At 40.2% G+C, this 24005-nt stretch overlaps 1 protein-coding gene across 1 annotated transcript in view; it reads right to left on the reverse strand.

Moving 5' to 3' along the window:
• Positions 1 to 325: 325 nt before the first annotated feature.
• The window catches only part of LOC135223074 (uncharacterized), a 96661-nt gene continuing 72981 nt past the window's right edge, over positions 326 to 24005 (reverse strand). Inside the window, exons 4-8 of the mRNA XM_064261581.1 lie at positions 10947 to 11146; positions 4461 to 4608; positions 3482 to 3580; positions 1586 to 1705; positions 326 to 1276 (exon numbers count right to left, since the gene is read on the reverse strand). Coding sequence (XP_064117651.1) covers positions 326 to 1276; positions 1586 to 1705; positions 3482 to 3580; positions 4461 to 4608; positions 10947 to 11146 — 1518 coding nt within the window. The remainder of the gene's footprint in view (positions 1277 to 1585; positions 1706 to 3481; positions 3581 to 4460; positions 4609 to 10946; positions 11147 to 24005) is intronic.

Below are 24005 nucleotides of genomic sequence, written 5' to 3' on the forward strand. Positions count from 1 at the left end.
AAAGAACAAAATCCGGACCGCACACTGACAATCTGGACAAAAGCCACAAAGCAACTACTGTATCACTACAGCTAATTACAATTTGACTTAATTTCACCATGAGATAAGGTGTAAACTCCTGTTCAGCACCAAGGCAACTAAATTGTGGGTTTTTTTTAAGGATTTATAAAAAAAAAATGAATGATTGGGTTGAGGTATAGCTACATTCAAATACAACAGAGGTACTACAAATTTTTGTTGCAACAAGAACACCCTTCATCCAAGTAGTATAAGCATGCTTACAATAGAAAGTCAACAAACATTCACATTAAAGAAACTTAACAGCTTACCTGCCATGATCTTCAAAATCGTGCTGCCCAGAAGTTGACACCATTGGAGGACATGCAGTTTCTACATGTGTAGAAACTGGCAAGAACCTACCTACACCTTCAAATCCTGGGGGAGGTGGAACATATTTTAAGGTGTGCAACTGAGAAGGGTCGGGCAATATATTTGCACAGGTTGATTCTAAGTTACTTTGTGGAGTAATTTGCATTAATTTCTCTTCACTTCTGCAGGGAGAAAATGAAGTGAACTCGGGTAAATTTCTCAATTCATGAATAAGTAGCAGAGTCTGCAAATCCATTTGGTCATAGGATGTGTATTCTTCACCTTGATCCCAGTTACCCTTGATGCGACTGTTAGGTAGATTTTGTGAGGCAACAAATTCATTTTGTTGGATGACATTGGGAATTAAACTAAGCTGATGGTGCTGCTGAATTTCCTGCTCTTTCTTAAAGCTTGTCTTCCTCATCAGGGGATCACTAAATACCAAACCTGACTGAGTGAAATTGAACAAGTTACTGCAGGATGCCAACTCTCCCCCTACCAGTTTATGAGATCTTACCTCATTCTGGCTACAGTTTGTTTCACTCTGAATGGCATGATCAAGTATGGAGAAGCCGCTTTCTGTATCAAAGATTAAATTTCTAATACCATCACCACTTAAATTATTTCCTGATGGAATGGAGTTCATGCAATTAAAAGATTCTACCACATGATCCATACTGAGCTTACTTTCAGGAGAGTGTATTGTCTCTCGTGTTGGTTTTGGATTCAGCGGCTTCAGGTTACTACCTGTACGTGCTCCATCTTGATCAGAGGCGGATTTTTTGTAAGGCATGTTACCACAATCTAATGGGCTGTCAGAAAATGCTAATCCCTCAACAATCAGAGCATGAGCTATATTTATATCAGCCCTTCCACTAGTATCCCATAACTCCATATATGCATTTTCCTGCAAAAGACAAAATTCAAAGGTTAGAGAAAAGCAGGCAACAGCCATTTCATTTTCAAAGGTTATTTCCTTCCACAATAACATATATACTGTGTCAATATTACACCAATCTCACTTTTGGGCTTACTGCCACATCAACAAAAGCCTTTTAACAAAATACAGTATGATAAGAGAAATAAGTGCAGAAAAAGATCCTTCATTAACTAACATATTTTAGTGTCTAAAAGATGTTAGTGAAAACTACACTGGGATCCTACATTTCCTTGGACTATAAAATTTGCTGACAAAACAATGTGTCAAGTGACTAACCTTTAACTTGGTAACCTTAGCAACCAGATCTTTGTTTTGAACCATATTCAAGAATCTTTGTGATGTTGGTTTGGGCCATATCCCCTTCCCATATGGAGGAACAATGTCATCTAATGCTGCCTAAAAAAGGAGAGTAAAATTTAAATATGGGTCTTGTACACAACTTACAAAAAAAATAAAAAATTTTGGTTGGGTGTTGAATACTATTAATCTACAAGATATCAACAATATTCTTTGTCGTGAATGTTGAATAACAGACAGTGGGTGTTAGCGGGTAGTTTAGACTAGACTCTACAAAAAACTGCAGAGCCAAACCTATGACTAAAGTAGCAATAGACACTGGGGTTGAAGGGAGGTGATTTTCTAATATCAAGTTATTTGACTTTATTCTTAATTTTCAAGTTTTTAATTAGTTCAACATATGCTTAAGTTTTAGTTCAATCATTTCAATTTCATGCTTAGGAAAGTAGGCTTGGTATCATTAGATAAGAAAAAAAAGTTTGAATTTATCTATAAATATTAGATAAGAAAAGAACTTGAGTTTATTTCAATATCCCATGCATAATACCAAACATTTTCTTTCAATGAGATGTGTTTTAAGAGACAATTCTTTACAGTGAAAGCCTTCCATTCATGAGTTGGGGGAGAAGCTTACTTTCACTACTATCCAACTTGCCATTCCCAACCAAGGTGCTTCATCCTCAATTGCTAAGCTGTTTCCAGTCTTCCCCTTGACTCAAATCTCCCTATCAACACTTGGCACAGTCTGTCTGTACTCTACATCTTGGGTGATGGTACTTTAACATCACTAGCTTTATGAGCCCTCCACTTTAGTAAGGTCCATCAAATTACATGTTTGGTTGCTTCATCCAAAATTTCTAAATAGTATGAGCAAGTATGTGGTATATCTTCTTTGCATGGTACTTCAGTAGTTGCTTGATCATAAAGAATGCTTCTGCTGTTGATTTCTTTAGTATGCAATTAAACCAACCACTGCCTTATAAAACAATTTGTCAGTCTTTTCTCCATGCCCTCCTCCAGAATTTTCACAGCAAATCAAACAGTTTTATTCATCTTAATCTTTCACACAATATAATGCCTCTCCTTTTCATTTGGACATTAATATCATGCACTTCCCACTTTTCTAGTCTGATCAATTCTTTAAGAACTGGTAATCTTGGAGGTAGTACCACTTACAATAAACCAATCAAATATCCCTCAGATGTCAAATAAAAAGTTTTCTAAGTTTTACCACTTTCCATCAATCCATTTAATCTCTTCATAATCTTGCTAGCTAAATTCCTTGACATTGACTTGCTTCAATTTTTACTTTCATTCAATATAAATCCTTCTGTAGACCTCTATGAGTCTATATGAGTGTCTATAGGCGAGAATCAATGATCTCAACTAATTTATCATAATTATGTATAATATAGAGTGGAAGGTAAATTTCTTAATAATAATAATAATAATAATAATAATAATAATAATAATAATAATAATAACAACAACTCAATAATTACATTTGTGGTCAGGCCCAACCCCTTTTCCCCTTATGGCTGTGATAAATAAAGACAGTGTTTCCTCTACATCTAAAAAAAGATTAATATTGGTTATTCAGAATAGTTTTTAAGTTTGTGATCAAATGTCTAAAGTGTAGGAAACCCATTCAAAATTTTCTACTTTTAAAATAGCATTCAATAAAAAATGTCTTAACTTCTTAATGATAATACTGTAAAATTTTGACCAATCAAAAGGTCATCAGAAATAGGCTTAGAAAGCAGCAAACTTGAAAATAACAAGTTTTACACTAGAAGCCATGAACAATGCCTTCCCACAATAGTATATTCTACATACATTCCTAAACCATACTAATAAAGCCACCCTTCATCTTACCTTGATTGCCTGAGCAGGTAGCGTGAAGAAATTCTGGTGAAGCTGACGAAGTTGTGAATAATCACATCTATACACTATGCCATAATCTACAAGGAAAAGCTGTAAAACAAATGCAGGGGTAATTAAAATATGGATCATCATGCAAACAATACCTTTATAAATTCAGCTGGTTCCTGTCCTTTGGCAATTCTCTGAAACTTTTAGCCAAAACTAAACTTCACTCTTTACCTTTTTTAAGTAACCCATATTCAATCAGTCTTGCATACAAAGTTTTGCTTTTCCTTGGCCCTTTTAATCTTATATTCTAAGCCATGTTTTATACTGACAACTTTTATGCTATTGCTATTTCCCATCTTCTCAACTACAAGTACAATTGTAATTTAATCTATCTCCACTTCTACAGTTTACTATTAGCCAATTTTCATTGTCTATAACTTCTTAATGATCATCTACCAGCCTGTCCAACCGTACGGATTACACATTCTCATTCTGAACAAAAAATTGGCAAATATGCAAAAAGTATGCATCTACTGAATCCTACTCATTCTAACCAGTGTATGTACCGTACATGGAACATACCTCTGCAACATCTCTTTGGCCCTAAGCTGCTTTACTTTCTACTTTTTGCTACAGATCTGTTCCCTTTAATCTCTTCCTACATATGTAGTTGTCTAATTTCATAAAACTTTATTTTGCTTTAATTTTCAGTCTCATTTTTTAGGTGTTTCCCAAGAGTATATACATATGTGATTAACAGAAATAGAGATAATACACAGTAGTATATTGTTAGTACAGTACCACATTTTTAAAATACCCTAATACACAGGTATTATTTTAAATCAATATGGCAGAAGACCACTCAAAACCGTTATTATTTTAGGTACTTTTACTTAATAGTATAATCAGACCTCCCTGGTGTTCCTATTGCAATAAAGTCAGCTTCAGTACAATGCACAAAAAGAGGAAACTTCTTACTAACCTTTACGGTCCTCACATCTTCTACTGATGTAACAAGTGCTCTACAGTAATAGTGCTCATCAGCAAAATAAGCCACTACAGGTGCTCCTATAGCAATCTGGCCGGGTGAAACCATATATCGATCGCCTACCTTGCTACTGTAAAATTCACTGGAAAAAATGGATTCCTCATTACTAACACCAATGTGTACCAGCAAAAGAAAAAAAGAAAAAAAAAAAGTTTAACATTTATTAGACTACACATCTCCACAATACAAAAGCTATTTAATATTCAAGCTGGCAAAATCAGCGCAAATATCAGAATACATGGAAAAAACTCTCATTACATATAAAGGTATAAGCATCACAATAATAAATCTCAAGGAACCTAACGTATGTGTGGTGGCCCTGGGAAATTCGAAGTTACACTTGCGAATCAATTTCAAATTACAGGTAAACAGATTAGTGAAGCTCTACCTGTATCTAAAATCTGGAGATGACATTCTGGTTGACAAAATTATGGCTTTTGCAGTCCACTTTTCATTTCACTTCTCTGTTCCAAAATTGCTGACACTTTAGACAAATTAACATGTTTCCCCAAGACATTTGACTGGTTTCCCATCAGCAAACTATATGCCTTCAAAATAATCTTTACATTCACAGACAAGGCATTTTTATTTTCTAAATTTTATTGGGAAGTTTTGTTTTAATATTTCCAAAGAGACAATAAAGGGCAACCAGGTTCTCAAAACCTCCCTGTACCTTTCAAGATGCAGTAAAGGAAATACCAGTAGGTATGTATGTACTTTGAAAATAGTCACTGTGAATTTTAACCTTTTTATTTTTATTATTATCCTTATTACTATTAACCATTCTCTGCTTACAATGATCCATACCAGCCAGAGGTATGGTTAATTAGTACTCCAGGGGGACAGATGACTTTTGGTAAGATGGGAAATGGAGAGAGAGAGAGAGAGAGAGAGAGAGAGAGAGAGAGAGACCTTACCTTACCTTACAGACCTTACATCTTGTTCGGGTTGCCCCAGGTCCCTCAGTGTGAGGCACCTCTAATGTCTACCAGAGAGTTGCTAGTACATCTTCCGGTATATTTTGCATCTTCCAATCTTGGATGGTCTGGGATGCAGTTTAGATATTTGTCGAGCTTATTCTTAAACACATCTACGCTCACTCCTGATATATTCCCTCAGATGAGCTGGCAACGCATTGAATAGACGCTGCATTATCGATGCTGGTGCGTAGTGGATTAATGTCCTGTGTGCTTTCCTTATTTTTCCTGGTATAGTTTTGGGCACTATTAATCTACCTCTGCTTGCTCTTTCTGATATTTTTAGTTCCATGATATTTTCTGCTATTCCTTCTATCTGTTTCCATGCCTGAATTATCATGTAGCGTTCTCTTCTCCTTTCTTAGACTATATAATTTTAAGAATTGTAGTCTTTCCCAGTAGTCTAGGTCCTTAACTTCTTCTATTCTAGCTGTAAAGGACCTTTGTACACTCTCTATTTGTGCAATATCCTTTTGATAGTGTGGGTACCATATCATATTGCAATATTCAAGTGGACTACGAACATATGTTTTATAAAGCATAATCAGTGTTCAGCTTTTCTTGTTTTGAAGTGCCGTAACAACATTCCCATTTTTGCTTTACATTTTGCCAACAGAGTTGCTATTTGATCATTGCATACATGTTCCTATTCATCATCACACCAAGGTCTTTAACTGCTTCCTTATTTGTGATGGTCTCATTATTAGGTCCCTTATATGCATATAGCTTTCTTTCTCTGTCTCCATAATTTATTGATTCAAATTTATCAGAGTTAAATACCATCCTATTTACCTCTGCCCAATCATATACTTTGTTAAGGTCTCTTTGTAGAGCGTTCCTATCTTCATCACAAGTAATTTCTCTACTTATTCTTGTCATCTGCGAAACTACTCACTACTGAATCCTTAACATTATTGTCTATGTCTTCAATCATAATAACAAACAGTATTGCAGCTAACACCGTACCTTGCGGCACACCGGATATTACCTTGGCTTCATCCGATTTCTCGTCGTTTGCAATAACTATCTGTTTTCTGTTGTGTAAAAATTCTTTTAACCATCTTCCTACTTTATCCACGATATTGTGTTTTCTAATTTTCTTCGCTAATATATTATGGTCTACTTTATCAAAAGCTTTTGCAAAGTCTAAATAAACCACATCTGTTTCATTTCCGCTTTTCATATTTTTGAATATGTTCTCACGGTGGACTAACAGTTGGGTTTGTGTACTTTTTCCGGGTACGAAACCATGTTGTCCTTTATTAAACAAATTATTTTTTTATTAAATGTTTCATAATATTTTTTCTTCATTACCCTTTCATACACTTTCATAATATGTGATGTTAGACTCACAGGCCTATAATTACTTGCCTCTAGTCTTGATCCACTTTTGAAAGTAGGGGTAATATATGCTAATTTGTGCTCATCATATATCTTGCCTGTATCTACACTTTGTCTTAATAATATTGCAAGTGGCTTTGCGATAGAATGAACTACTTTCTTTAACAAAATAGCAGGAATTCCATCAGGCCCTGCAGCAGCTCCATTTTAATTTCATTAATAGCCTGCACAATATCAGCTTCATTAATATCTATGTCGGCTAAATATTCACTATTTTCATCCCTTACTTCTATATCATTATCTTCATTATCTATTCTAGGGTGTGAATTCTCTCTTATATCGTTCTGCAGTATGTTGCAAATTTCCTTTTTTTCATTCGTTAATCTCCCTTCAATTCTCAGAGGGCCTCTATTTCTATTCTTCTTTTATTCATCTTCTTCGCATATGAGTATAATAGTTTGGGTTTTTGCTTGATATTTAATAGGGTTTTTTTCTTCCAAGTCCCGTTTTTCATTTTCTTTTGATTGTATAATCTTTTGTTCTGCATTTTCTATCTTACTTTTTAGTTCTATAACTTTCCATGCATTTTTTTCTTTTGCAAGACCTTTTTTTCCACTTTCTGATTTTCTGGAACAAGATCCTTCTGTCTCTTGGTATGCATGAATGATGTTTACTTTTCTTCTTCGGTATATATTTTTCCACTATTTTCTCCAATATTTTATATAATATCTCCGTATTTACCCTTATGTCATCACTTACGAAAATGTTATCCCAATCTTTGTTTAATTCTTCATTAATTTCTGACCATTTTATATTTTTACTGTAGAAGTTGTATTTTCCATATCCTTCCCACTTTTTCATTTCTTGCTTATCTCTATTTTCACTTGCTTTGGAATGAACTGTTAATTCTATGACATTATGGTCTGAAATACTCGCATTATAAACTATTATTTCTTTAACATAATTCATCTCGTTCACAAATACTAGGTCTAAAGTATTTTCCTTTCTTGTTGGCATGTGATTTATTTTGTTGAATGTTATTCTAGTAGCATATCTAATAGCTTTTCAAATTGCCTCTTATCTTCTGCACTACTATTACTCTCTTTTTTATATGTATAAGTACAACCACAATCTCCTATTCGTTCTTTCCATTCTACGAAAGGAAAGTTGAAGTCACCAGATAGGAGAATAGTCCAGTCCTTGTGATTTCTACATATATCATCCAATTTTTCAATTATTAAGTCAAACTCTTTAGTATTAGGAGGTCTATATATTACTATGTTCATCAATTTTTCAGATTCAAATTCTACCGCTATTAGTTCACATTCTGAGTTACTATATTTCTCATATATTTTTGCTTGTTTTTGTCTTTCCATATATTGCGGTTCCCCCTTGATTCCTATTTTTTCTATCTGATCTATAAGTTTTGGAACCCTTTTATTTGATCATCATTTCCAGTCTCTTGGGAATACCAGGTTTCACTTATATTCATTATATCTATTTTCTTTTCATTTTGGGTTGGGTTAGTTCTTCTAAGTACTCTATTTTTCTTTTTGAGTTACTCGTAAACTAAACCCTGCGCATTCAATCATATGATGGTTTGCGTGTTTTTCTCTCATTTAATACTGGTAGTAATAAGGATTTTCCCATGTCTCTTTCCTGTTCTGGTATGTTTGTTCTTTTTTCATTTCCAGAAATTCTGACATTAAAAAATCCAACTTTTCCATAATATTTGATCTTCCGTCATCATAATTATTCATTTTGTGTCTGAATCTGCAATTTTCTCCGTTTCTGCCAATATCCTCTTGCATAATAAATACAGTTATTATCTCTTGAGTAGAATTTCGGAGCTGATGCTTTGAAATTTTTTTGCTGACACCTCTGCATATCTCATTGGTGGTTTGCTTTTCTCTTTTAACCTGATATTCTTGATTTCTCTCTTTATTTGTTTCTTTCTTATTTTGGATTTTATTACTTGGTTGGTTATTTATTTGATTATGATTCATGGCTACAGGGTGCATATATTTGCATTTTTTGTCGAACCTACATCCTTTTCCTTCTTTTTAGGTTTTTTACATATTTTTGGATGCAGATCTCTGCAATCATCCCCATATCCATCTAAGTATGCACATTTACCATATATTTCATAGTTTTGACATATCTTAGGATGTGTAGTAACATCTTTCTCCAAATCTGCAATTCCCTCTTTTCAAAAGGTTGCAGATTTTGTCTTTCTTGTCTATTTTTTCCTCTTTCCCGTCATTGTATAGATCTGGGTAGAGCCTCTTCGGATTTGCTTTTCTGTTGTCATATCGTAATTTATTTCTTCGTAGGTATGCTGCTTTATTGCCTCATATGTAGTATCAATGAGTATCTCTGCATCCATACTTTTATCTTGTTCTTTGTTTTCCTTATTTTTTTCTGTCATTTCATTTTTGTTTACTTCTCTTCCGTTTTCCTCCTCTTCTTTTTCTTCTTCTTCTTCCTCTTCCTCTTCTTCTTCATCCTCAACTATTTGTACATTCAATCTTGATTTAATAACATTGTCTATCCATGATAGACATGTTGACAAAAAATTCTTGTATCTTTTCTCAAATCTTGTATTACCTCAGCACACTGTGGATGGGTCGGAATGTTGCATGCAGCACATTTCTGATTAGGTTTTGTGGATTGACTATGCTATACCAAACCTTACACAGTTTGCATGCTTTTGGCATTCTTTTTCCTAATGCATCAATTAGGATATTCACAAGATTCACCTTATTCATTTTCTTTGTCGGAATATGTTGGTTTATGTATTTTATTTTTCTTTATGAGTCTCTTGACCACTTGGATTTTATTTGGAGAGAGAGAGAGAGAGAGAGAGAGCCCTAAATAATGCCAGTAATACTGGATGTCAGTGACAGAGGTCAACATAGTAAGAGATGTATGAGTACAGTGCCCCTGCCATAAAATATTTTAGAAAATTGTTAGATTATTAAGACACAGCGAAGGAAGCAAGAGGAGATGAAATACCAGCAGTGCTAGAACTAAGGAATACTGTGGTATAAACAATAGTTTGTGAACATTTCCTATTTTTCACATGAAAAAAACGAACTGCAGTGAACTGCAATGCCGACTCAGCCTGGGGGGAGCTGATCACCGCACTTGTGTGAGGACAAGACTTTCCATTTCTTGATACCTTCCTGGGCAGGGAAAGAGAGCAGGGTCAGGATGGAGGTAGACAACAAAGTACAAGACTGAGATGAAGATGAAGATGAAGAGAGCTAACAACTCTCCTATATTTCCTTCCAGTTATGACTCACCTTGCAGTGCAGCGCTGGCTGAGTTAGGAACCAAAGATTAAGTCATACCCAAAGGAGGAATCTCCCCAGGAAGGATTAACACGACAAGAAAACTCTTTCCCACTTCAGCATTCAACTCTGCTTATTAGAAGCTGCTATGTTCCTAGCAAATCCGAGACAAAATTTTTGCAAGAAGTCAATACATAATAGGAAAGCCCCCTAAAACAAAAATAACTATGTTAGTAGTGTAATTACCAGAGACATAACTGCCCACAAAGCAGTCAAGTGTCAACAAACAACATCAAGTTGTCACTCCATAAGAATACAATGGTCAATAAAAGACTACTCATCCTGAATCCCAGTTCTCAACCAGCAGTCAGGGCAGCAAAGTATAGCATGCCTGTTCCCTATGGTAGCTGAGAGAAAAGTGAGTACAATGGTCAGTCAGTAAGTGAGTGAGGAATACTTCCCCACTCACCCCCTATCTGCAATTGTTCAACACCAAGAGAATGCCTTCTTATGACTGGTTCCAGCTTGCACTGAAAGATATTCTTATGTAAAAGGCAATATAGTTTGTATTCCCATTGGAAAAAAATTTAAGATAGTTTGTAAATATCTAACTGCTTTCCAAAAGGGAGGCTAACTGATAACCAACTAATCCTGAAATGTATTACATCATAAAAAAAAAGCTACAAGACAAAACTTCAACTATCAAAAGGTTACTTGATAAAATGTACTCTCTCTCTCTCTCTCTCTCTCTCTCTCTCTCTCTCTCTCCTCTCTCTCTCTCTCTCTTCTCTCTCTCTCTATTTACTTACAAGAGTTTGCCCATCAAACAGTTAAGTGCCCCAGATGTTTCAGATCCTTTAATTATCACCCAAAATTTCTCAGGGGAATAAACTTCGGCCACCATGACCTCAATCCATTCGCCGATAGGAAGCAAAGCACTTTGGTCTAAAATTTGATACACAGATCCAGCACTCACAGTCTTTACCGGTGATAGTGTTAACTTCGTTGCCTGTAAAAGAAAAATCTATCACTCATTCAATAAAGAAATTTATTTTATTTTCATGTAAAAGGGAAGGCATTAAGCACTGGACATGTGAACCCTCTTCAAAGCAAGATATAGGAGTATATCTCCCTGTAGTTAAAGACACCTGTAATACATAATATAAAATAGGAATACATACTTAAACATTCAATCTAGTGCTAATAAAAATCCACAAAGCCAACTACATACATAGAAACAGTTTCTTTATTACACATCAACTACTATATTGTACTATCAGATTTCCTGAAATTTTAGCAACCTTACAGAAATACCAACATATGTATTTAGTTCTATCAATAAATTTATGGAAATTTGGATGTCCAGCTTACCTGTCCCTTGGAAAGCACAGTGCAGTAGAATTCAATTGGTCTCTTCAAACTGCCAGCCCCTATCATCTGAGCAGTTTGGGCAGAGCAAGACTGATGCACATGATTCATCCAGGTATGAACCAAAGAACTCACAGCAGGACATGGCAGGAGGAGGTCTCGTATTTAAATGGACAGGCACAGCATTGCTGGCCCTGCCAGAGGGATGACAATCAATCACTGGTAATCATGCACCTCAGCTCCCCTCCATAAGGAAACAGAGCATGAGGAAGCCCTCCTGGATTTTTTATGTAAGGGCTTAAGACTTCCACCTAGGCAGTGAGAGTTCAGGGATGAAGGAAAGGAGGATAAGTCTGATCGCAGTACGAATTTATCTAAGGGCTGGTCGAGGCAAGCAGCAAAGACGAAACAACCCTCCAAAGTATCTGCTACTGTAAATACTACTCCTTTTCAGCAAATGATGAAGTCAGGGCAGTTGCAGACACAACAACAAATGCAGCCTTAGCTAAAACCACAGTTAAAGATGACTCAGGTGTCAAGTCCTTCTCCGCTATCAGGATATTGAGGAATGCCGTGAGAGATGGATTACCTGGAATATTCAGCATGAGCTAAATCTCTTGCAGATACTCCAATGATAACAATGCCTCATAAGCAATTGGAATCCAAAGAAAACTCATAATCACATGAGTTAATACAATAAAATGGAAAAGTAAATCCACAATATTATGTCTGTTTGATCTTGTTATTTAAAATATAAAGCAGAAAGCTTTCGATGACCTGCACGGTCCTCCTTGTCAATCTGACTAGAATTACTCACAGTGACCAGACAAAAACTTTGTTATTTGACTAGTTTACAAATAACTTGTTTAACGATGGGTAGTTGGCTCTTCACATTATCCCTTCATTCTCCAACAGCAAACCAGCTTATCGCCTAGATCTTCGAAGTGGCGGTTCGTCTCTGGAATCATTTGCTCTGTTGATTTTTACATTTCTTTTTACTTTTTTATACTTTACGTAATTTCAATTTCTTCACCACTGAATGGATGCCAGTCCGTTTACGGAATTTTTTGAACCACCCATGAGAAGCCTTGAACTCTGGGGTTGCCGTTGATGTCCCCTCTCCGCCGTCGTCTTCGGCTTGGGCAATCAAATCGCCGAAAATAGCGCTGGCCTTCTGGCAGATTGCCGTCTCGGTTATCGTATCGCCATCGATTTCTTTGTCCTCAATCCATACAAGAAGCAGCCTTTCCATTTCATTATGCACATGGCTCCTCTTGTTGGACAAAATAGTCACGCCCTTGGAAGGTGGCTGTAGCTGCTTTGATGGCTTCCTTCTGCTTAAGGATGGTGCCTATCGTCGACGGATTTCGGCCGTATTCCTTAGCGATCACACTCAACCGCAAGCCAGCTTCATATTTTTTATTATCTCCATTTTTGTCTCCATAGAAAGCATTCTCTTCTTTCTGTGAACTTCAGCAACTTTCTTGGGACCCATGACTATACTGTATGTAATTAAGTTATGTAGTACGTATACTAATTAGGTTCTCACACAACACGATAAAGTAGCACAACGAAATCACTAACGAATTTACGTTACTAAAAGAAATCGTTGGACCGAATGAATGCCACGTGCGTACGATAAAGATTCTGGTACGAAGTGGCCGGGGTAGGCACGCCACCACGTACGTATAAGATGCATGATGGGAGGGATGCTGTCCAATAGGAGAGAAGGATCTCATGGCAGTGGCTGGCATCAGGAACCAATGGGAGAGCAGGAGGATGGTTGTGAGTCTACTAGAACTCTAGAACTAAGATGGCGGCGCGCGGCGCAAGTTTCAAAATTGTTATCGGGCGAATCTCGGACTTTCAGAAACCTTTCGTATCTTGAAAACTTTTTGTATGTAGAGCCATTAAATTTTTCGCATTGGCTTTCGTATCTCGAGTTTTTTGTAAGTTGAGCCTTTCGTATCTCGAGGTACCACTGTAATTCGTCTTATGATAAATCGATTTTACAATGGGGTTAGTAATTAAAATCGACACTACTACATTTTGAAAATAATTTTCTATATCTCGGGCACAGCTGGCGCAGGCAGCCACGTGCAGTCAGGCAGCGAGATGGTTTCAATACCTAATTTTGGCCAAATGCCAAGTATTGGGACTATGAGGTCATTCAGCACTGAAAATAAAATTGACAGTAAAAGGTTTAACAGGAGGAAAAACCTCTCTGTTGCACTATGAATCAAGTGTTAGATGGTGGAAAGTAAGATGAAGAAAGAGAATATGAAAGGAGGAAAGTAAATGGAAGGAACAGGAGAGAGAGAGAGAGAGAGAGAGAGAGAGAGAGAGAGAGAGAGAGAGAGAGAGAGAGAGACCAAATTACAATCGTCTAACTTCTCCACCTCCATAACTTTACACCATCTTCTAAGTTAATAAGTATTATCTTAACAATATATACGTATATAACTGCATACAGCCATGAACAACCGAATGAGACACTTTGTTTGCTAATACGATGGAATCCCAGCAACATACGTTATTGTATTCAAACCATGTACAACAGTAAACACTTACAGTATTCATGTTATAAATGTAGCTGAAGCTGGTAAGGTAATATTACGGGCTTTGGCAATATGAATAAAATTCTCCAAGCTTTATGTGAATTCAAAACACAGTCGGGGTAAAAAGAAAACTACTATAGAATGAAAGAGCTCATTACTGTTGTTTTCACACTGACAAAGATAAATTACGTAAAGCTCGTAATACCGATGAGAGTGAAAACGAACGGAATCAATGAAAATTACGCAAACTCTCAACAGAGGGGAAAAGTGTAGTTGCAATAAGAAGTATTAGTCAATTTGTACTTGAAATTACGTCGTGAGACGAACACTAGGACTTTGTTCCAATATAAGTAAAGTATCCAGATATTGATTTATGCTAACTAGGATCAAGAACATTTGCTGAGACCCAATAAGATGGTTGCATCTGGAGTGAAGGAATTGACTAGTCGGCATCTTTGCCTGTCTGGGACACATCTCCCCCCACCACCAAGTAGGGGTATGCGTTAACGGCAACTTGTAATTCCACTGAATTGTAATCAATTACACATTTTCAACGTTCAGCGTAATTTAAATTTAAATCTTAAACTATCTCAAATCAAATTTTACATGTAATCTGATGATGTAACTGGTAATTATATTCGTAACTGTAATTGACATGAGGCATCATGTAATTACCGACAGAAATTCGTCTGCTAAGCTGATGAAAACGTCATACTTCCGAATTCCGTTACCAGAAGGAACATTCTTGGAAAGTAATGAAATGTACAAATTCTTATGATTTCTGATATGTATGAGATAAGATACCATTATCAGCTATGTTAAAATGTCATAGTTAAAAGACCGCCTTACCGCTTGACCACTGCAAGGCAAAAGCAAGGAATACGTGGGGGAGGAGCTTAGTTACATCAGACCGAGCCAGCCAATCAGGGCCAAGAAGCGCTTTGGGAATAACTATACTTCCTCAATTTACCTCGGCCAAGAAAATTGTTAAATAAGGGGTAAGCATTCCGGATCGTTCGTCCCCGCGAATACAAAAGCCACCAGGAATTGGGGCGTCAAATGTATTTCGCCATGTTTAGTACGAGCCCCAGGGGTTTATTACAATCGTCCCAATAAATATTACTTAAAATTCTTGTTCAGGAGGTAAAACTGCATAGAAAAACAGCACCTGCCATAGTCTAGGCGGACACGGAATAGTAATATAGATCTACCGTATTGACAATACGATAATATGAGGATAGTACATACAATATTGGATTACGCAGCTGGCAAGCCTACACAGTCCAACAATGCTGAAGTCCAATTGAATCTGATTCTCGTTCAATTACATTCTTTTACCGAATATTATACAATTCAATTCTTGTTTCGTGTTCAATTACTCCAGTAGCGAATCATCATAAGTCAGGATGCATTTATCTCCAGGATTGGCCAATACTTGTAATTACTATACAGCTATGTAGTATAGAGGATACTTTAGGCTGGACTACTGTGTTAATTTTATGCAGTTTCTCTTGTACTGAATTATCGAAAGACAATATGCATTGTCTAGAGATTAACTGATAATAATTACCATGCCGTATACAAATAGTGAAATAGACCTGATCATCAGGACTGCCACTACCGCAAGACAAACCAAATTTACCCACAGACAGAATGAGGTACTTTTGAAGACGACAGTGCGCTATGCAAAACTTTTGAACCAAACCAGAAACCACATCCAAATGATCAACCATGGACTAGAAGCTTCTGTTGCAAAGAACTCGAAGCGGGAAATAAAACCAAGGGTGGTTCTAAAGACGAACCTTCACGTTAGGGTTGGTTCTGGAACAGACAGGGGAGCTGAAAGAGAACGATTAGTGTAACCTAACACTACTGCTGCTATCTTCATTTCAATTAGCTTTGTCATGAAGTAGCAAACAATTTAGGCATTTTCTATCTTCCAATTCTGAACTGTTCCTATTGTAGCTCTTCTTGGCTTAACTCTCGTGATTTTGCCACTATCTTCTATATACTTTTGGTAGTCCCAAGTGATCTAATGAACTAATCCTTACATTCTATACACCTCTGTATGACATACCTTACACTTCCCTACAGCTAGAACAAAAGGAATGTCTGTCATTTGAGGGTACGCATCCTTTGTTGCACTAGCACAGTATCGAAGTATGCCGACATCTCAACCCGCAACTGTTGGAGGCGAGGCTGATGAAGCAGAGATTGAAGTAAGGAAAATCGGAAGAGATGTTGTAAACGAAAGGCAAGGATATCAAACCCAATCAAGGCCTCGGTAAACACTGTGAGGGTCGGGCTACATGACCAAAAGTTCGCTGGGAGCAGGACCACGTCCAGCTCACCACGTGAACGAATAACAATTGAGGGGCAAGCCTCTGGTGGCCAGTATTTGCAGCAGCGTTGCCAACGGTAACATAGGTAACTCATTTGACTAGATTCTACCTGTAGTGTTGGTAACGCTGACAGTTAAAATTACCCACTTAGTGGGTAAATATGTAAGGATATAGTTCGGGCTGGTCAGTGACCAGGGATAATTCACGTGTTCCAGGAGTGTATTGCAATACGTACACAGTTTTTGTACGGTCACTGCGAGTAATTACAGTCAGATTGACAAGGAGGACCGTGCAGGTCACCGAAAGCTTTCTGCTTTGAATTTTAAATAACAAGATCAAACAGACATTACTGTGGATTTACTTTTCCATTTTATTTTATCAACTCATATGATTATGAGTTTTCTTTGAATTTTTATCCATGTCTACACTCATGGAAGGGGCATCGGTGATTTTTCATAACCATCAAGAACTTTGTGAATATAGGAAACTAGTAAGAAGATGGACTTCTTTCATCAAAAGAAAAACCAGCTCAGATTCTTGAAAAACTGTTTACAAGAACACATAGTGCTAAGAACTTATGGTCGCATCAGTTACAAGTCATTTGGAGGCGAGGAATTCCCAGAGTACCAGAGAATGTTTCTTGAGGACAGGGTCAAGGAGGCGGCATGGGAAGTAGAATCTGCACATTTGGGATTGAGAAGACAGATGGTGACTCTAGAAGAACTTCTTCTATCAGCCATGTTTGAGGGCACCAATTGAAATGCGGGTGAGGTGGCTTTGGGCATGGGTGTGGCACATAATTCCAAGTTAAACAATAAACTAAAAAGATTGATTGATAAGACTGTTTGGACAAAAATTGGACAGAATAGTCACATTACCAATTCCTCTTCCCTTGTTATCACTAAAGAACAAAAAGAATTATTGGGTTTGGGTTTAAGCTGTTGTTTAGGAACAAGTAAAAACGATTTGTTACAGGACATTAGCAATATAAATTATTTTAATTTCAGACATAATGATTTTCAATTGAACTTTTTAAAAGGTATTTTATTAGATAATCATCTGGGTAAACAGAACAGTATTTTAATGAAAGAACACAAACTAGCCCTTTTAAATTTAAAAGACAACAAAGACATCAGAATAATGAAAGCTGATATAGTAGGGTCACTGGTGATTATGGATACTAATACATACAATTCAAAAGCAAATGACTTACTAAGTGATGATAATACTTATACTAAATTGTCAGAGTTGCTGTCAGTAACCTCTCTACATATGAAATTCAACCGAAACGTGCGGAAAATAGCCAATACCCTCACAGTGGCTGAACAAAAAGTTAGTTTTGAGTAAAATATCAAAGAAAATGCTAAGTCTCCCTTACTTTTATGGCATACCAAAACTTCATAAAACAGGATGTCCTCTATGTCCCATTATAGCTACTTGTAATTCACCACAATCTGTTATGGCTGTGTGGTTAGCCAAACAGCTCAGCCCATTTCTGGGCTCAGCCTGTGTTGCTCCGTGAAATGTCCCTTTAGCACACATTTCTAAGGTATAAATATTGCTATAATACCAGAGAAAAAAGCTAATATGGAAATGCCAGAGTATTCTGGCTCGCTCACCTTATTTAAGGTGTCGGTATGGTTTCTGGGGCAAGTGAAACCACTACCAAAGGTCCTTTGCCATTTAGATTCATCCTTCTTCAATATCCCTCATCTACAGAGGAGCCGATCTAAGGCCCACTACTCGCTACCATTACGGCTAGCGCCTATGACGTCATTCCTTATAATAGCACAACCCACACCACACGTGTTTTTTCTTCTCTGTGTTGTGTTTTCTCATGGAATTCTTTCACCACCGTCATGGAACGTCACGCTGTTGCTGCATCCAAGTTAAGTACTGCTATTAGTTGACACTATTTAGGGGCTGCCCTTGGCAAGTTTAACCGAATTATTTAGGTTTTTATAAGACGGCGTCCCATGCGGCACCGTCCCCGCGCCGCCATACTCGGCTCGCTCCCTTGTGTTACCTTGTTTCGTGTCCCATTCGGTCCCCTATACCATTTGGGCGCGATTCTTTGTTTAGCAGTACATTCCTATGTTTTCAGTGATGCATTTATTGACGTTTTTGTTATTTTATCCACACGGGGGATGTTGTCTGAGCTCGCGCTCAGCTCGTAGCCTACGTCGTTACCTTTCAGCTCAGATCTTCATGCATGCATGTATCTTTTAGTTGTCAGGTTACCTCTTCGTTAGGTGCCCTTACCGAAGGACCCTGGTTCTTCTCCCTTTGTCCTCGAGCCACCCTGGCCGCCTGCCCTGCGTTTTTTCGTCACAGCATATAGGCTAGCTGCTCGGAGTTGCCAGGCTTGACCATCCTTCTCAGTTGGCTCTGCCCAGCTTCTCCAGGACATTACTCTTTCTCTACCATTTAACTTTTCTTTCTTTCCCCCTCGTGTTAGGATAGGATGTTTATTTTATATATGTTCATTGAGACGGCTTCGGTTGGCCTATAGGCCTCCTTCGATCGCCTGGCCTTTCTCACCATATGGATGTTCACCCAGCCGAGAGAGTTCCAGGCGACCGCGTATGAGCCACCCCGCGTCGACCCTTCTAGTCCCTCTTCCCCCACCTTGGGGGGAGGTACGCTCGCTCACGCTGTCTCAGGCAGCCGATCCGAGCAACCCTCCCCTTCCCCCCACCTCGAGAGGGACATGGGAGGTGGCTGGAGGGCTATCGACGAGCGGGCCAGCTTCTCTGCCGCTCTCCCCAGTAGAGTAGGGGGGAGCCCTGCTAGGACCAGCCTCGGTTGGCCACCAGGCTCGGTGGCGCTCAACTCTCCTCAGCTCTCGGGTCGCGTTTCCCTATCGTTAGTCACCATCTCCTTCCCGCTCCGGCGGATTCAGGACCCCGGCGTAGCCAGGTCTGCCTTGGGTTGGTGAACTGTTGCGGAGGCTCCGGCCTCCCTTTAAGGATACGCTTGTTGCATGCATGTTCTTTTACATATAATGACATCCATTACCTTTAGTTTAAGTTTACTGGCGGAGTCCCACAACCCCGCCAGGGATCATCTCCCAACTTATTCTAGTTTTAAGTTCCTCTACGGCGGGGTTGTCAAACTCCGCCGTTTTACTTTCTTCCTGGTCTCCCCCTGCTCCTCACCTGGTGTTTGTTCGGACTACTCCTTGCTCCGGCGTATGGAATAGGTGGTTATCCTGATTCAGTGATTACATTGTTCTCCGGCATCACTGGAAACACACTGTTTCAAGCGGTTCTACCGATCCTGTCGGATGCCTCACCACAATACGGCCAAAGAGCAGGTAGAGACTGGACCTTGTTACTTATTAACACCGGAGCACTCTGGTGTCATGGCATATCACAACCACGGACCTAGTACGGAAGGTTAGTGGTGTTACTCATGTATCATTTCACTTGCAGGTCACCCATTGTATGGAGTCTGGCTGCAATGCTGTACTTCAAGACCCCTGTGGGCACGAGGTCTGCCGGACCCACTCCACCTGTGCGATCCGCCTCAACGAGTCCCTGGTATGGCACCATGAGAGTTGCCTCATATGCTACGACTTCGTAGACCAAGTCTCCTCTGAGGTAGCTGACGATTTGGAGTCTGCACAGTAATACAATGAGTACCAATGACAGCTATATCATTTTGATATGTCCGTTAAGTTAAGTTACAATTTAACCTAAGTAGTCTTAAGTGTTAACGCTAACCCTCTCTTTCAGGGTGCCCAAGCGGTCCAGGAGACTGCTCTAGCCACCCTGAAGGCCTGGGTTGGTGGGTTTGGCCGTAATGTCACCAAGGGCCAACCTTACATCCTCTCCAAGGAGATGGCCACTCTCATCTTCCACGGCGGGAAGAGCACGTCGTACATGGACCCCGAAGTGGCAACTCCCCTGATCGCTTCCATCCAAGAGGAAGTCTCTCAGCCCCAGGAGAAGGCTGCTACGCAGGAGGTCGCGCAGGAAGTAGCTGCCCTGGACCTAGACCTCGAGCCCATGGCTGTTGAAGGCATGGGCACAGGTAAGAATGTTTGTGAGGCAGGTACTGTAGGGGCTCAAGGGCTTTCCTTGAGTCCATCTAGAGATTCTTCCCCTTCGACTTCAACCTCTTTCCAGGGATTCACCGGGGGACTTCAGTCGGTCAGGCCGAAGTCCACCTTGGCGATCCTTAAAGTCAAAGGCAAGCGAGACTTTAAAGCGCTGCAGAAGTCCCTGTCTAAGAAGTCAGGTACCAGCCTTGCCCGTAAGTCTCCGGCTCACCATCCCGGAGCTGACAAGGCTAAGCTGGCTTCTTATTCTAAAGGGTCGAGGACCAAATCTTCTAAGGAGAGGGCTCAGCCCTCCTCCTCCGACCCTGAGGCGTCCACCTCAAAAGGAGCCAGACCCACGACTCCTAAGGAGAAGGTAGAACCTTCCCCCTTTGACCCTGACACTTTCTCTGCAAATACTTCGGCAAATATTATGCAGCAGATGGGCAGCATGGTCGGGAACTTGGTGCAATCCAAGTTCCAGGAGATGTTTGTTCAGTTGTCATCCTCCTTACAGGAGTCAGGGCAGTCTATCCGGGCTATTTTGGATAGACTGGTTACCCAGGAGAACCTTATTGCAGGTCTCCGGGAGAATGCATTGACAGGACTTCCACAGTCCAGCCTGGCAGCTCAGAGCTTGCTAATGCCGGACTCGTCTACCCTTCCTCCCTTTACTACGAACAACCTTTGGAGGGTAGCTTCGTATGCTCCTTTCGTGGACGGCATGCTGACGATTGAGAGCTGCTGGCAAAAAAAAAACTCGAAGGTTTTGAGGGGGACTTTCGAGCTTTCTAAATTCTGGGGGCAAAAACGGATTTACAGGGGGCCCCCTTTTCAAATAGGCTGATGTCCGCCTCAACAAAAGAAGCAGCTATGAGGAGGGAAGGACAACGGTCCCAAAAAGAACGGGTAATTCTTTCCCGGGACCAAGCCCAGCAGGCATGGTTGCGTAACCTGGAGGAGTGGCAGTGCACCAATACCAGGGTTACAGCATTCAAGAGCCCCTTCACAATCTTCACCGTAGACAAAGATATGCCCATCCTGTTCACGTCTAAGGTGGCAGAATTGACTTTGCAGGCAGCAATGAGGGACGAGCCTGTGCCCCAGCTCCGGGAGACAGAACCATCTTCCCTCCTGCTCCCCGGAACTGATGATCACTGGGTAGATCTTCCGGCCACCTTTTCTGTAGATAAGCTAAAGCCGGACTGCACCATCACGCTATTTAGCGGGAGATTACCTAGGCTGTCAGAGAACCTCATTCAAACTGAGTATGACGCCAGGATGAGGCTTTGCAGGTCCCTCAACTCGCTAGTTATGACAGAAGTATCGGCTCTAATATACGGAGAAGAGCCGTTATTCAAGATCATCGCCAAGTCACTTTTGTACTCTATGCAATGTGACCTGTATGATTTCGTCATAGCTAGACGAAATTGCAGGAAACATGTGCTGGCGGAGGCCACGATCCGCCATGAGCCTAACAAGCTTTTAGCCTCATCTATATGGGGCTCTGACCTCTTCCCGGCCTCGGTAGTGAACGAAGTTCACTGCGAGGCGGTCAGATTCAACCAGAGCCTAAGGGTTCACTGGGGACTTGTCTCCAAACGGAAACCAGAGTCCGCCGGATCGAATCCCAAGTCAAAGAAGAAGCCTAGAAGTTCCAGCCCTTCCAGGCCCCTCAACAACAGACTCTGGTACAGGCGGTTCCGGTATCTCAGGTACCGCAACCTTCTACCTCTAAGACGCAGCCACAACAGCAGTTTGTGCTGCTGACACAATCGCCGCAACAGGCACAGGCTTCAGCCTCCTACACTGTCTCCCCTGCCATTGTTTGAAAACCAGTCCTTTCAAACCTTCAACAGGTTTGGCAGGGGTAGCAGAGCTAGAGGCGCCTTCCGTCAACAGGGTGGCGGAAGAGCCACCAACCGAGGCAAGGGTTCCCGACGAGGACATGGTGCACGCCCTTCCTCAAACCAGTGAGAATCCCCAGGTAGGAGGGAGGCTGTTCCTCTTTTGTCACCGTTGGAGGTTCAGCAAGTGGGCCCAAAGCATTGTGTCCAAAGGTCTAGGATGGAGTTGGCTCAAAGGTCCCCCTCCATCCAACACCTTTTATCAGGAATCAACAACGGAATTGGTAGAGTATTCTCAAGAACTCCTTCAAAAAGGAGTGTCAAGAGTCAAGCATTTAAAATTTCAAGGTCGCTTGTTCAGCATGCCAAAGAAAGACTCAAACAAGCGAAGATTAATTCTAGACTTGTCCCTTCTGAACTTATTCATTCATTGCGACAAGTTCTGGATGCTGACCGTTTCGCAGGTGCGGACCTTACTTCCCCGTGGGGCCGTCACCACCTCTATAGTTCTTACAGATGCCTACTATCATGTTCCAGTAGCAGGGCACTTCCGCCCATTCCTAGGCTTCAGACTAGGAAAGCAGGCCTACTCCTTCAAAGTAATGCCATTCGGGCTCAACATAACCCCCAGGGTATTTACAAAATTGGAGGAGACAATTGTTCAAGAACTAAGGTCTCAAGGAATAATGCTAGTAGCTTATCTGGACGATTGGCTCGTGTGGGCCACAAGCATCGAAGCATGTCGCAAAGCAACGGTCAAAGTAATCCGGTTTCTGGAACATCTAGGCTTCCAGATAAACAGAACCAAGTCCCGGCTAACACCGGAGTCCCGCTTCCAGTGGCTAGAGATTCAATGGGACTTAAATTCCCACACACTATCAATTCCGCCGTTGAAAAGGAGAGAAATAGCCAAAGCAACCAGACAATTTCTCAAGTGCAAACAAACCAAGAACGAATCTTAGGTTCTCTCCAATTTGCTTCAGTAACGGACGTTTTTCTGAAAGCTAGACTAAAGGACATAAACCGGATTTGGCATTAGAGAGCAAACAAGAGATCCCAGGACAAACTAGCACCTATCCCGGCAATCTTACGGAAGAGACTTTGCCCGTGGACGGAGATCAAGAATTTGTCAAAGACAATTCCGCTGCAATTCCCTCCGCTGGCCTTAGTGATCCACACAGATGCATCACTAAGTGGATGGGACGGTTACTCAGAGTACAGGTACAGGGAACCTGGTCCCTACCATTCTGCCAGCTTTATATCAATGTACTGGGAGCTATGGCAGTGTTCCTCACCCTGAAAAAGCTTCATCCAGCCAAGAAATCTCATATCAAGCTGGTGCTGGACAGTGCAGTGGTAGTACACTGCATCAACAGGGGAGGCTCCAAGTCGAGCCACGTGAACCATGACATGATAGCCATATTTTCACTAGCAGACAGGAACAAATGGCACCTGTCAGCCACTCATCTAGCGGGGGTAAGAAACGTGGTAGTGGATGCGCTATCACGTTCAGTTCCGCTGGAGTCGGAGTGGTCCCTGGACAAGGAGTCATTCAGTTGGGTCTGTCAACTAGTACCGGGGCTTCAGGTAGATCTCTTCGCCACCAAGTCGAACCACAAACTCCCTTGTTATGTGGCCCCCCAACCTGGACCCTCTGGCTTATGCCACGGACACTATGGCTATAGATTGGAATGTGTGGAAGAAGATTTAC

Source organism: Macrobrachium nipponense, chromosome 8 (assembly GCF_015104395.2).
Source record: "Macrobrachium nipponense isolate FS-2020 chromosome 8, ASM1510439v2, whole genome shotgun sequence".
NCBI lineage: Eukaryota > Metazoa > Arthropoda > Malacostraca > Decapoda > Palaemonidae > Macrobrachium > Macrobrachium nipponense.